The sequence below is a fragment of the Rhamphochromis longiceps genome, linkage group LG12 (genome assembly GCF_057381845.1).
Source record: "Rhamphochromis longiceps isolate RC_006_pf linkage group LG12, R_longiceps_female_GT1.1, whole genome shotgun sequence".
In the NCBI taxonomy this organism is placed as follows: domain Eukaryota; kingdom Metazoa; phylum Chordata; class Actinopteri; order Cichliformes; family Cichlidae; genus Rhamphochromis; species Rhamphochromis longiceps.
Genome location: NC_140568.1, coordinates 46,272,651 through 46,285,633, shown reverse-complemented (window position 1 = coordinate 46,285,633; position 12,983 = coordinate 46,272,651). Strand labels below are relative to the sequence as shown.

Below are 12,983 nucleotides of genomic sequence, written 5' to 3'. Positions count from 1 at the left end.
TGTGATGAAGCTGTGCTGGAACAACCAGTTTATTTCAGAGTTACTAAAACAACGCATTTATCAAAACATCTTTTAAAAAGCTCAAAGGACACAACAGTGTGTTTGTTTTATTATTATTATTTTTATATTATTAGTCTTTGACGATAGCGTCGGCTGTCTCAGGCTGTCAGCAGCTGCGAGTTTCATGATCACGGTGTCCAGATCTACATCTTGTTAATAATTTTACCTCTTCACTACGTACGACTCTGGATACTGTAGCTCTGGTGAAAACTAAGGCCTAAATAATACTAAATAATCAGGCCCCATCTTATCTTAATGACCTTGTAGTACCATATCACCCTATTAGAGCACTTCGCTCTCGCTCTGCAGGCCTACTTGTTGTTCCTAGAGTATTTAAAAGTAGAATGGGAGGCAGAGCCTTCAGTTTTCAGGCCCCTCTTCTGTGGAACCAGCTTCCAGTTTGGATTCAGGAGACAGACACTATCTCTACTTTCAAGATTAGGCTTCAAACTTTCCTTTTTGCTAAAGCATATAGTTAGGGCTGGACCAGGTGACCCTGAATCCTCCCTTAGTTATGCTGCAATAGGTGTAGGCTGCTGGGGGATTCCCATGATGCATTGGGTGTTTCCTTTCCAGTCACCTTTCTCACTCACTATGTGTTAACAGACCTCTCTGCATTGAATCATATCTGTTATTAACCTCTGTCTCTCTTCCACAGCATGTCTTTATCCCGTCTTCCTTCTCTCACCCCAACCAATCACAGCAGATGGCCCCGCCCCTCCCTGAGCCTGGTTCTGTCGGAGGTTTCTTCCTGTTAAAAGGGAGTTTTTCCTTCCCACTGTTGCCAAAGTGCTGCTCATAGGGGGTCATATGATTGTTGGGTTTTTCTCTGTGTGTATTATTGTACGATCTACTGTGCAATATAAAGCACCTTAAGGGGATTTGGCGCTGTGTAAATACAATTGAATTGAAATCTACGTCGCTGTCACACCACTCCGAACAAATCCAATTATTCTGGATCGGGACATGTGTGGTCCTGATCAAAGGTCGCCTGCAGACAGCAACAGGAGGCGGCTTCGTTTGTCTGCAGTCAGCTGACTGAAATGTGAAATCTCTGGTCAGATTTGAACCATCGTCGCTTTTGGGACTGGGAGGGTGAGAAAGGTGTTACCAGGCAACAAGGAGGAGGACAAATAGGATCAAGCCTGATGAAACTTTATTCAAGCCTCCAACACAGGAAGTGACATTTCTCTTTACGATCAGACTTTTCCAGCTTACAGAGGTCAGAGGTCACAGAGAGGCTTCAGCTCCAGACGGACACCTGTGATTGGTAAACATGTCAGGTGGGAGAGCCTGACATCACGTCTGTGAGCTGCATGTTTGAATAAAGTTTGACAGTGAAATACAAGCTGAGATGTTTGTTAGAGAGATTATTTAAATCAGCACCACGAGGTTAAAGGTCACATTTCTGCAGTTACTACAGAATCAGGTGAGTACAGGTGAAACAGGACACAGATCAGGTCACAGGTTCACAGGTCCAGGGTGACGTTTACATGCAGAGTGTTTATCATGCGGTCAGTGAGTGCATCGTCAGTTGGTCTGCATTCAGTCACCTCGTTAGTTTGGGTTAGGGACCACAGAACAAACAGGAAGTAAACAGCTGTTTCCTGTACGGCATTGTGGTGGGAGGAGCAACAGCTGATGGATATGATGACCTCATTAAGGCTGTGTCCTTTTAAAGCTGAAAGTATGGGTTACTAAACTTCACTACATCTACCAGAATGCTTTGCATCCCCCCCCCAGTCATGTGACTTAATGAGTTGTGTCCTGCGCCCCCAAGGGTTTCAGCAGTCTCTTCAACCTCGACCACTTCTCGTTAACTTGTTAACCATCACTACATTTGCCCCTCACACTGACACATGTGCTTCACACCTCAGACCCACACCCACCCCTCAGACCAAGGACCTTACACCCACACCTACGCCTCACGCCTCACACCTCACACCCACGCCTCACGCCCTACTACACCTTCCCTACCCCAGCATCACAGGGATGCCCACGTTCACCTTCTAATGCAGTCAAACCTCAGCTTGCCCCACCAAACATGCCTCTCTTGGCCACTAACGTGGGTTTCCTGTGGGAAAGCCCACACCGGCATCCCCACTAGCCTTGAAGGGCAAATATGCTGCGGGCGCTGTGTGAGATAAATATGGGTTTGCCCCACCCACATAGCCCCACTTACCCATCCACACAGAAGTGCTTGCAGCCCTAAGTTTGATTAAAACAAACTTCCAAACATCAAATCAAACCTCAGAGTCCATCCAAGCATTTTTTTCTTCTTCCGTACAGAAACCAACCTGTGATTCCTGGTCATGTGACATGTGTTACAGGTGTGTTAGTAAAAATTAAGATTATTTCTGACAGCAGTTTGTCCTACATGCAGACGAAAACCCTCATGGCCCCAAGTCCAGGATCACTGCGGTCCTGGTTTCAGTCTGAGGAGCCAGAGCCACACTCAACAACAAATGCTACTCCTTAAAGGGAACTAGAATTCAGTCGCTCCACCCGATCAGACTTGGGGCTTCATCAGTGATGATGATGATGATGATGATGATGATGATGGAGGGAGGAGCTAGCAGATTGTGCGTCCGGGTCCTCCTCACTGTTCCTCAGCAGCAGTGAAGCTCGCTGCTCATTCATCCTCCTGGACTGGACTCTCTGGACCAAAGAGAAGAAGTTCTCCTGACCGTCAGGAACCGGAGTGAGCACGTCATCCAGGTCTGGGAGGGAACACCTCTGGTCCTCCATCCTGTCAGACTGCAGACAGAGAGACAGGTGAGGGCTGTTCTACACTATCCTGTTCCTGATGACGAGATCAGTGTTGATCCAGGACCATCCCTGAGCAGCCGCACTGTTGTGACATATTGACAGAAAGTACTTGTTTGCACCTTACAGAGAGCCATCTTGTCATGGGGTCTGGAGGTCAGTAAGTGGGAGTGGACCCAAATGCAGACACAGACAGAAGCTCACGTGGGTCATAACCCGTCTGGTAGCTAATGTAACACAACAAACATGGATAAAATCTTTTTATCCCCATAGCATCATCATCTGTTCTGATAAGCTTCTCTTTCATCCTTCAGGTAAAGTGTAGATTTGACTGAAAATGCTAAAATCAAGTCCTGCCCACAGCACCTTTACTGATTAATGTTAAAACAATGTGTACAGATAGTGAGGTACAAACGAATTTTTCTTGTTGTTCATTCGTACACATGCAGGAGCTGCACTATCATATTGCTCATAGATCAGAGTGAACTGGAGTGAAAATGGTCGGATACTTCAAACAGGGCCATTCTGACCACTGACAGGTGAAGTGAATACAGTCATACCACCTGTTAGTGGGTGGTATATATCAGGGAGCAGGTGTACATTTTGTCCTCAGACGTGATGTTAAAAGCAAGAAAAATGCACAAGAGGATTTGAATGTGTCTGACAGTTTGGGTCAGAGTGTCTCCAAAGCTGCAGCCCTTTGGTTGGTCTGCAGGGCTCAGTAACCTATCAAAGAACCAACCAGGTTCACTGACGGCTGGACCGGGTGGCCCATTCTGATAGAAAGGTGTCAGCATACACATCATGTGGATGCCCAGATGCATGTGTACTGCTTACCTGGGGAACACCTGGAAGCACAAGGCCAGATTGGAAGAAGATGAGCCGAGGAGGCGGCACGATGTTTTGGGTGATGTTCAGCTGGGAAAAGTTGTGTCCTGCATCCACGTGGATGTTACTGTGACAGGCCTACCTAAGCACTGTTACAGGCCGTGTCCACCCTTTCAGAGAAATGGTGCTCCCTGATGGTTGTGGCCCTTCAACAAGATAAGCCACGCTGCTAAACAGGTTCAGAAATGTTTTAGAGCACATGAAGTTTGAGGGCGGACTTGGCCTTCAATCAGGGATCTGTGTGATCTCCCAGACTAAGCAAATCCAGTCTAGGAGGCCTCAGCTCGCAGCTTACAGGACTCAAAGGATCTGTTGCTAACATGTTGCTGCTAACCCTAAACCAAAAGTAACCAAAGGCTTTATTATTTACCTTTTCTCTTTGATTTAGTCAAGAACAATACTAACTTAGGGAGGTCTCTGTTTTCAAAATTAGAGGTAAGAAAGCATTTCTAATATTTCTGTCTGACATCACAAGAATCTGATTGGTCAGGAGCATTGATACTCCCGGTGTTGTAAAAACCACACCAACCAACCACACCAGTGTGTCCAATCTTTAGCTAACAGTTAACCCAGTAAAGATACAGACCTGGTAGTGTATGAGCATGTAGTAAAAGTCCAGGCTGGGCACAGGGGGTTGATCTGGACTGCAGGCCCCACAAAGAGCAGCTGGTCCCGGATCGGGCAGCAGGCTGACGCTGGCTCTCTGGTCGTCCAGCCTCTGACACTGAGACTCCAGGATCAGGTCCAACAGGGCCTCTGGCTCCCCCTGCTGGCTGCTCCTACGCTGCACCAACAACACAGGTGTTACAAGTGGTTAACAGGAGTCTGAGTTAAAGATTTGAGTTCCAACACACTTAATGTGACAGCATCTGAACACCACGATGTCACCATCTGTCCTCTCCGCTCTTTCCAAAATCACCAAAACTCTTTACTGCATGTTGAGTTTTCACTTTGATCTGCAGTTTCACACCAATGTTTGTCAAATACTACAGACCAGAAGAGTCTGCACCACACTGAGAACAGAGTCTGAGGCAGCTTATGTCAGCCTATTGCTTCTGACTGTCTGTAGATGTCTTTGATTGGAGTTCATCCAGGTGCAGAGCTTCACCTCAGACAGGTGATGATTCTTTATAAGCTACAGCTAAAAGGCTGTTTGATCCATTCATCGGGGTCTCCCCTGAATCTGTGACCTCTCTTTAATTATTCAGGCTGTTATTAAAAATCACATGAGGTAACTCTGACCACACATGTGGTCCATCCAGATTTTTAGGTTCTAACTCGTCTCATCAGACCTCTGTCTGATCAAAGCTACCCAAAGACTGATCAACACCTCCCTTCAGATTTGGCTCCACCTGGGAGCTCCTGTCTCTCCTGGACTTGTGGGACCAGCTCAGGTGTGTCTTTCACTGCAGGTGAGAGTTACCTTACTTCTGGGGGTCGTGATTCTCATTCTGGAGCTGAGTGCAGAGCTAAGGCTCTGTCCCCGAGGTCTGGCGGTGCCGCCTTCAGGACTGGGACCGGCTGGACTCACAAGGCCTCGGAGAGTCCTGAGGGTCCTCAGGGGTGAGGTGGAGGTCAGCGTCCTGCTGCTGACTTTACTGGGATTGTGGGATTCTGGTCCTGGATCCAGACTACCATTTTGATCAGGGGTCATGGGACTTTTTGACACCGCCCCCCCAATCCTGCCGTTGTGGTGAACATTTGAAGAGAGCGAGGGGGAAGGCACGCCTGGGTGTTGGCTGTCCGTCATGATGGAGGTGTGGGAGGTGCTGAGGGAGGAGTTCTCCTCAGGCTGTCGCGGTGAACCTGGACACAGAGGAAGTGACAGATAGTACTCTGTAGTATTCTGTATACTGCATTTCATTTTTTCAGACTTAAAGGCTAAAACGTCCGTTTGAGCCCCACGAGGTCAGAGTTGGCCTGCAGCCTTTTTTACTGTGTGAATTAATCCTTACCTCCATCTCCACCTACCCCTCCACCCCTCGCATCAAACAGTGTGAAACATATACCATCACCCTCATGTTTTCGGACACTAACAGTTAACAACCCAAACACCTGGAAGGCAGCACAGGTTCTCTAATGACATGAAGGTGATGCTCAGACGTTTCCATCCGCTCATTATCAGCACCACCGTCAGGGTGATTTGGGGCTTTTAATCACTCCTTTGAAATGTTTGTTTTTACCAGGGTGGAGTGATTGTACAGAAATACTAATTTTTTAAAAATTGTACTTTCTCTGCAATCCACACAGAGTGAAGAACACACCCCACTAACATTTGGTTCAACGTCCCTCAGCAAGCTTCAGCCTGACCCGATGCTTTGGATGTTTGACCACTCCTCTTGGCAGAAGCGAATCGATGCTTCAGCAATGTTGAGGTCCGGGCTCTGCGGAGGCTGATCCACCGTATGTTTCTATTCAGGATGCTTTCACTGCACTGGCAGTGTGTTTGAAGATCTCCATCACCTTTGGCTGACATGCATCTGGAACCACGATGGAGACTCCGCCATGTTTCACACAAGGCTGCAGACTCTCACTGTTGCACCTCTTCTGACCTCCTCGTACATGCTGACCATGACGTGGACAGTTCCTCTGATCTTCAGTCCACTTCCGGTGTGATTTTTATACCCCAGCTTTCAGCAATAGTATGTCTTGGTTTAAAACCGGCCCCCTTCGTGAGATCAGAATCAGAATAGTTTAAGCAAATGTAGATTTGTATATATGAAGGTTTGTGTGTGTGTGTTGTTTGCAGCAGTGTTTAAACTCTGATTTATCTTTAAAATGTTGCCTGCAAATGAGAATGAAGCTGAGCAGTTGGGTTGTGTGCGCTCCACATGAAGCAGAAACAGTAAAGTTAGCCGAGTGCGCCCTCGGAGACGATTTCAGGTTAAAGTGAAGCTACAGAAGTAGGTCAACAACAACAGGAGCAGAGCTGCCAGTGTCTAATCGCATTTACAACACAAAGACAGCCACACACACGAATGCATTAATGAGCAGTGTCACTGCGTTCATCTGCCCCAGGCTGCAGCTCCACCCAGAGGCTGTCGGGGGAACTGCGGCAGCCCACAATAAAGCGGCAGAGAAAATCAGAGAAGTCAGAGGTGGTTCAATCTGGACTCTGAAAACGTCACGAAGGGGCCACACACACACACACACACACACTCCCCGAAGAACAAAAGCTCCTGTTCCCTCACCTCTACATTACAGACTTCCTCCAACTTCCAGCTTCCTGTCTTCGACCCCGTCAGTCGTCACGCCGCTCTGCTGCTGGGTTCTTCGTCTTACTCCTCCATCGAGTGAGGTCTCTCTACCAGCCAGTCCACACAAACTTTAAAGCAAGCACAAAAGGACATACACATACTCACACAATGAAAGGAGAAGAACCCCGCCCCCTCGCCCTTACATCATGTTTCTATGGAAACCAAAGAGAGTCGTCCAAATCCCCCGCCTCACACACATACACACACATTCCTGCATTGTTAAACTCCATTCAGCTGAACTCAGAGGACGCTCTTCATCAGTGGGCCTCACACACACACACACACACACACACACACACACACACACACACACACACACACACACACACACACACACACAATCTAACACTGTTGGCATAGACTTTTGCACAGTTGAACCAACAGTTTCCGGATAAAGCTTCTGTACCTGTGCCCAGACTCAAACATCATTAAAAATGCACGAGTATAATTGTAAAAAGAACCCAAAGACAGTGCTGTCATCATGTGACTGACACATCTTTAGCCAATCAGTGTGCAGCATTCTTCAGTCAGTCATCATGTCCTGTTAAAAACAAAAGTCTGTGATTCCTCAGCTCAGGAGATCAGAATCCTGATCCAAGGCTGCTGGGGATTCCCATGATGCACTGGGTGTTTCTTCTTCACTCACTATGTGTTTATGCACCTCTCTGCACTGAATCATTATCTGGCTCTCTTCCACAGTCTGTCTTTGTCCCGTCTTCCTCCCCTGAACCCCACCAGGCAGCAGCTGCGAGCTGAGGCAGCAGACAGCAGAAAGTTTTTCCTTCCCACTGTCACCTGCTTGCTCATGTGTGGGTTCGCTCCAGGTACTTGGGCTTCCTCTCAAATGGAAGTAGTGGGGTTGGGTTAATGAACGGTGTGAGTGCGAATGGTTGTCGGTCTCTGTGTGTTAGCCTGTCCAGACCCGACCTGTCCAGGATGTCCCCCAGCTCCTCCCGGGCCCCCCTCTCGTCCGATGGTAGCTGGGACAGACTCCAGCGAGCGTTTCTGAGAGCTCGAAGCAAAGCTATTAAATCTGTGGATCCTGCAGCTTATAGGAAGGAAGAACCCGTCACAGGGGATCAGAGAAGCGAAGAGACTGAAACTGAACACTCACTTCATGTGTAGCAAGGATCCACAGTGTCTGTGGCAGGGCTTTCAACACATCGCTGACTACAAGCCCCCTCCCCCGATGATGAGCCGGGACAACAGCTCTCTACCAGATGAGCTGAACAACTTCTTTCTACGGTTTGAGGTTACAACACCACCCAGGCACAAACAGTTCCACTGCCACCGGGCGGGGCTCTCCAGCTGTCAACAGCTGGAGAGAAAGGCTTGAGCTGAGCTTTTAACACAATCATCCCATAGCAGAGTGTGGAAAAGCTGATGTTTCTAGGCGTGGACACTGCAACCTGCAACTGGCTTCCTGAAAAGCAGACAGTGAAGGTGGGCAACCGCACATCAAAAACACCTCAGTGAGCTCCTGTGAAGATCAAAAGAGGATACCAGTACAAAATCCATCCATCCATTCAACTGAGTTTACTTCACTTCAATTCAAAACTTCCCAGGAAAAAAACCTGTGGCAGAGGATCAGGAAGGGGTGGCCATTTCCAGTCTCACTTTTATCTGAGACTGGAAATTAGAAGCAGGAAATTAGCAGCCCCAACCTGTCCATGGTATCGCTGTCACCCTATGGCAGCTGGGATAAGCCCCAGTCCCACAGAAACCCTGAACTGGATAAGAGGAAGAGAAGGGATGGATGGAAGTTAGCAGCCATCCAGGTCTTTATGTCTTTAAGACATTCCTGCAGTTTAACTCATTGGTGTGTGTTATCTGGCTTCATGGACAGATAGAGCTGGGTGTCATCTGCATAGCAGTGTAAATGTATGCTATGTCTTCTAATGATGCTGCCTAAGGGAAGCATGTATAATGTAAACAGAATTGGTCCTAGCACTGAACCCTGTGGAACTCCATAATTAACCTCAGTGTGTGAAGAGGACTCTCCATTTACATGCACAAACTGGAGTCTATTAGATAGATATGATACAAACCACTGCAGTGCAGTACCTGTAATACCTACAGCATGTTCTAACCGCTCTAATAAAAATCCATGTGTCGCGTCTTTGAGGATTTGTTCCCGTCTCTAAAGGAACAGATTTTCAGATACTGTTTATCTGTTAGAAATTTTGTTTTTCTTTTATGTAGAAAACGATTGCTCAAGAGCACTTCAAAAAATACAGGAAGTCTGGCAAAATATAAAGAAATGAGTTTAAGGTTAAGCCTTTTGCCCAGTACTTAGTACACAGTATCAGCAGTATAACTGACTCCTGTTAGAAGGCGATACAATCACTGATCTCAAAGTTCAGAAAGGGTTAAAAGTGAGGATCCACCCCCACATGTCCTGCTCCCCGAGTCTCAGCTCGTCTCTTCCCGTAGCCGGGCTAAGAACACGGACCCACATCGCTGCACGTGTTCACCTTTCCTTAAAGCTGGAAACCATCAACTATCATCTGATGAAGATTTAACTGTTATCATTTAGAAGGTTGAAGGAGTCCACTCTCATCTCCACAAACTTTTCATTTGCAATTCACGACTTTTCCATTGTTTTGATTTTGGTGGGTATGAAAATTTGAGAACTTCAGGATGTTTCATAAAATGTGTGAAACATCAGGAAAAATCAGCTTTAGAGGTTTTTTCTCTACTGAACTAAAATGAGGATGCGTGTATGTCTGAGAGGCGTCCACATAAGGAGACAGTGAGAGGTGTGTAATTCTCTGTTTTGCCATCAGGTGTCACTGTGATGTCACTGTCCTCAGTCTGTCATTGCTCAGCAGGTCGCTACCATGGTAACCGACGCAGCCACCTGATGCTGCTGTTTTGTCCACAGCATCGTCCCTGCTGCAACGACAGACAAGAGCAAGCTTAAGGTGAGAACAAGAAAAGAAGATGAATGGAGGAGAGGTGAAGGTCCTGTCTGAGCATCACCTCAGCAGGCTGCTGGAGGTGAGACACTTTCATATTCATCTTACTAATCCAGGTAGCCAAGATGGCGCCGGTGCGTGTGGCTTGCCGTCTATCACTGCCAGTGTTATGTTTGTTTGTTTTGATTTTATTGACTATTGTAATAAATGCCAACTCTCTCTTGGTGTATGATCGCCTAACCCTACTGGATCTCCGACCTTCTGTCAAAGGCTGGGCAAAGTGGAACCAAGCTGAACATAAAACTTTGCCCCCGCTAATATCGGAGATCCCGGCTCACCTGTGCCGTGTTCCAGATCCACCACTCCGGCAAAAGTGCCGTCGCCGGGGTCGAAGGGCTGGCTTCCTGGTGAAGCTGAAAGCTTCTTTAAGGTATTCTCTTAAGCCCTTGTCCAGAAAACAAGGAGTGGTGCCAAACTTCTGTTTCTCTCGGCGATCGTTGGAACCTGTCTGTGCCTGGCTGGTACCTGTCATCGGCCTAGATGGGATGTCCCGAAAACCCTGCTCTCCTCGCCCCCGCCGACGTGGTGTGAATCTGCGGAACCTGCGGCCTCTGTGTCGGGCTTCTAGGACGGCTAGCGACGGGGATCCGCTGCTTACCGCCAGGATTGGCCTGGTAAATGCTAGGTCCCTAGCGAACAAAACGTTTATCCTGAAGGATTTTTTCACATCCCGAGGACTGGATTTTCTTTGTGTGTGCGAGACGTGGCTGAGCGCCGGTGAGTGCAGCATCTTCTCGGATCTTCTACCCGGCGATTGCTGCTATTTTAATTCCCCACGTATGTTGGGCCGAGGAGGAGGAATAGCTACGATCTTTAAAAGTCATTTTAAATGTAAGCAGCTATCAACCCCGTCATTCACCAGCTTTGAACTGTCTGTGTTTGAGCTGGGCTGCTCTCACACAGTGTTGTGTGCGGTGGTTTACCGGCCTCCAAAATACAATAAGGACTTTGTGAGTGACTTTGCTGACTTCTTGGCTGAATTCATGCCAAAATATGATCGTGTTCTTATTGCTGGGGATTTTAATATTCACGTGTGTTGTCCTGACATGCCCATGGCGAAGGGCTTTTTAAACCTTATTGATTCGTTTAATCTGGTGCAATGTGTGACAGGTCCCACACATGAACATGGACACACGCTTGATCTTGTTTTATCTCATGGTTTTTCTGTTTTTAACATAGAGATTTGTGATGCTGTGTTTTCTGACCACAGTCCTGTGATGTTTGAAGTTCCTCTTGCCTGTGCCTCAGTTAAAACTCGCGCTGCTGCTCAGCGCTGTCGTGTTTTTAACTCCTCCACTGCTGAACACTTTTCAACAGTCTTTGACCAGATCTGTAAGATCCCGGATTTTTTATGAAGCCAGACTGAGGAACTGAGCTCATGGTTTTATTCTACCTGTCGGACTGCTTTGGACACTGTGGCTCCATTAAAATCCAGACTGCCTAAAACTAAATCTGAGCCCTGGCTGAACGACTTGACCCGAGCTGTCAGACGCGACTGCCGTCGAGCTGAGCGCAAGTGGAAAAAGGACAAACTACAAGTGTCATTCCAGATGCTGAAGGACTGTTGGCGTCGATATCAAAGAACTGTAAAAGATGCCAAAAGAAAACACTTATCTGACATTATTTTGTCAAACTGCCACAACCCACGTGTTTTATTTAAAACTATTAACTCTGTTCTTAATGCACCATATACTGACTGTATTGAGCCCTCATCAGAAGCCTGTGAAAATTTTTTACACTTTTTTATCGAGAAGGTCTCCTCCACAAGGGCTCAAATCTCTCCTCATGCTCACGACCTCTCAGTCTCTGTTTCCTGCTCTGCTGTCTTTGACAGGTTTGAGCCTGTGACTCTATCCTTTTTAAAGGAGACTGTTGGTCATCTTAAGCCTGCAGGGTCTCCAAATGATGCTGTCCCTCCTCGACTTTTAAAAGAGGTGTTACCTACAGTTGGTCCTTTGGTGCTTGAGCTGGTAAACCATAGTCTGATGTCAGGTGTCGTCCCTAAAGATTTTAAACATGCAGTAGTCAAACCCCTGATTAAAAAACCTGCTCTTGATCCTATGGTTCTTGCAAATTACAGGCCTATCTCCAAACTACCTTTTCTTTCCAAAATTCTTGAAAAGGTAGTTTACAACAAAATAATGGCCTTCCTGGAAAAGCAAAATGTTTTAGAGGTTTTCCAATCTGGTTTTAAACCCTTTCATAGCACTGAATCAGCCCTTTTAAAAGTTTTTAATGACATATTTTTAGCGACTGATGCTGGGGACTGTGTTGTTCTTGTGCTTTTAGATTTGACAGCTGCGTTTGATACCGTGGATCATGCCATTTTATTCTCTCGTTTGGAGCACTGGGTGGGCATTAGGGGCACAGCACTGGAGTGGTTCAGGTCCTACTTGACGGGGCGAACTTTTTGTGTCAGCCTTGGTGACTATGCGTCGTCCTCCGCTCCCCTCTTGTGTGGTGTCCCACAGGGCTCAGTTCTAGGCCCCCTCCTCTTCTCTTTATATCTGCTTCCTCTTGGTTCTGTACTGAGAAAGCACGGCATTGCTTTCCACTTTTATGCTGATGACTGTCAGATCTATGTCCCTCTAAAGAAAAAAGGCAGATACCTTACACAGCCATTACTTCAGTGTCTCGATGACATTAAGGCTTGGATGTCTGTTAACTTTTTAAAATTCAATGATAAAAAGACAGAGGTGATGGTTTTTGGTAGCCCCACTGAGACCCCCAATGTGTATGTAGATTCCCTGGCACAGTATGTTAAGCCAACTGTCACAAACCCGGGGGTCAAAGTGGACTGTGATCTAAAGTTTGATAATCAAATTAAGGCCGTGGTAAAATCTAGCTTCTTTCACCTCAGGCAGCTGGCAAAAATAAAGCCAATTCTTTCACGGCAGCACTTTGAGACAGTGATCCACGCCTTTGTTAGCACTCGGCTGGATTACTGTAATGCACTTTATATAGGGGTCAGTGCATTATATATTAGTCATCTACAGAGGGTGCAAAATGCCGCAACTCGTCTTTTAACTGGCAC

At 46.9% G+C, this 12,983-nt stretch overlaps 1 protein-coding gene across 1 annotated transcript; it reads right to left on the bottom strand.

The window, feature by feature from the left end:
- Nucleotides 1-765: 765 nt before the first annotated feature.
- LOC146658293 (uncharacterized) lies at nt 766-7,079 on the bottom strand. Its single transcript, XM_085426682.1, has 4 exons — nt 6,906-7,079; nt 5,138-5,520; nt 4,301-4,498; nt 766-2,817 (listed from the first exon to the last, which is right to left on the bottom strand). Exons 2-4 carry the CDS (start codon nt 5,462-5,464, stop codon nt 2,587-2,589), a joined length of 756 nt encoding a protein of 251 aa, XP_085282808.1. The 5' UTR covers nt 5,465-5,520; nt 6,906-7,079; the 3' UTR covers nt 766-2,586.
- Nucleotides 7,080-12,983: the final 5,904 nt, after the last annotated feature.

Excerpts from the sequence above, each read along its gene's own strand:
- LOC146658293 (XM_085426682.1), bottom strand. The coding sequence starts at position 5,464 with ATGACGGACAGCCAACACCCAGGCGTGCCTTCCCCCTCGCTCTCTTCA. Across the intron at positions 4,499-5,137 it reads TCACGACCCCCAGAAGTAAG|CGTAGGAGCAGCCAGCAGGG; the intron begins GTAACTCTCACC and ends TTGTTGGTGCAG. Across the intron at positions 2,818-4,300 it reads ACATGCTCATACACTACCAG|TCTGACAGGATGGAGGACCA; the intron begins GTCTGTATCTTT and ends CTCTGTCTGCAG.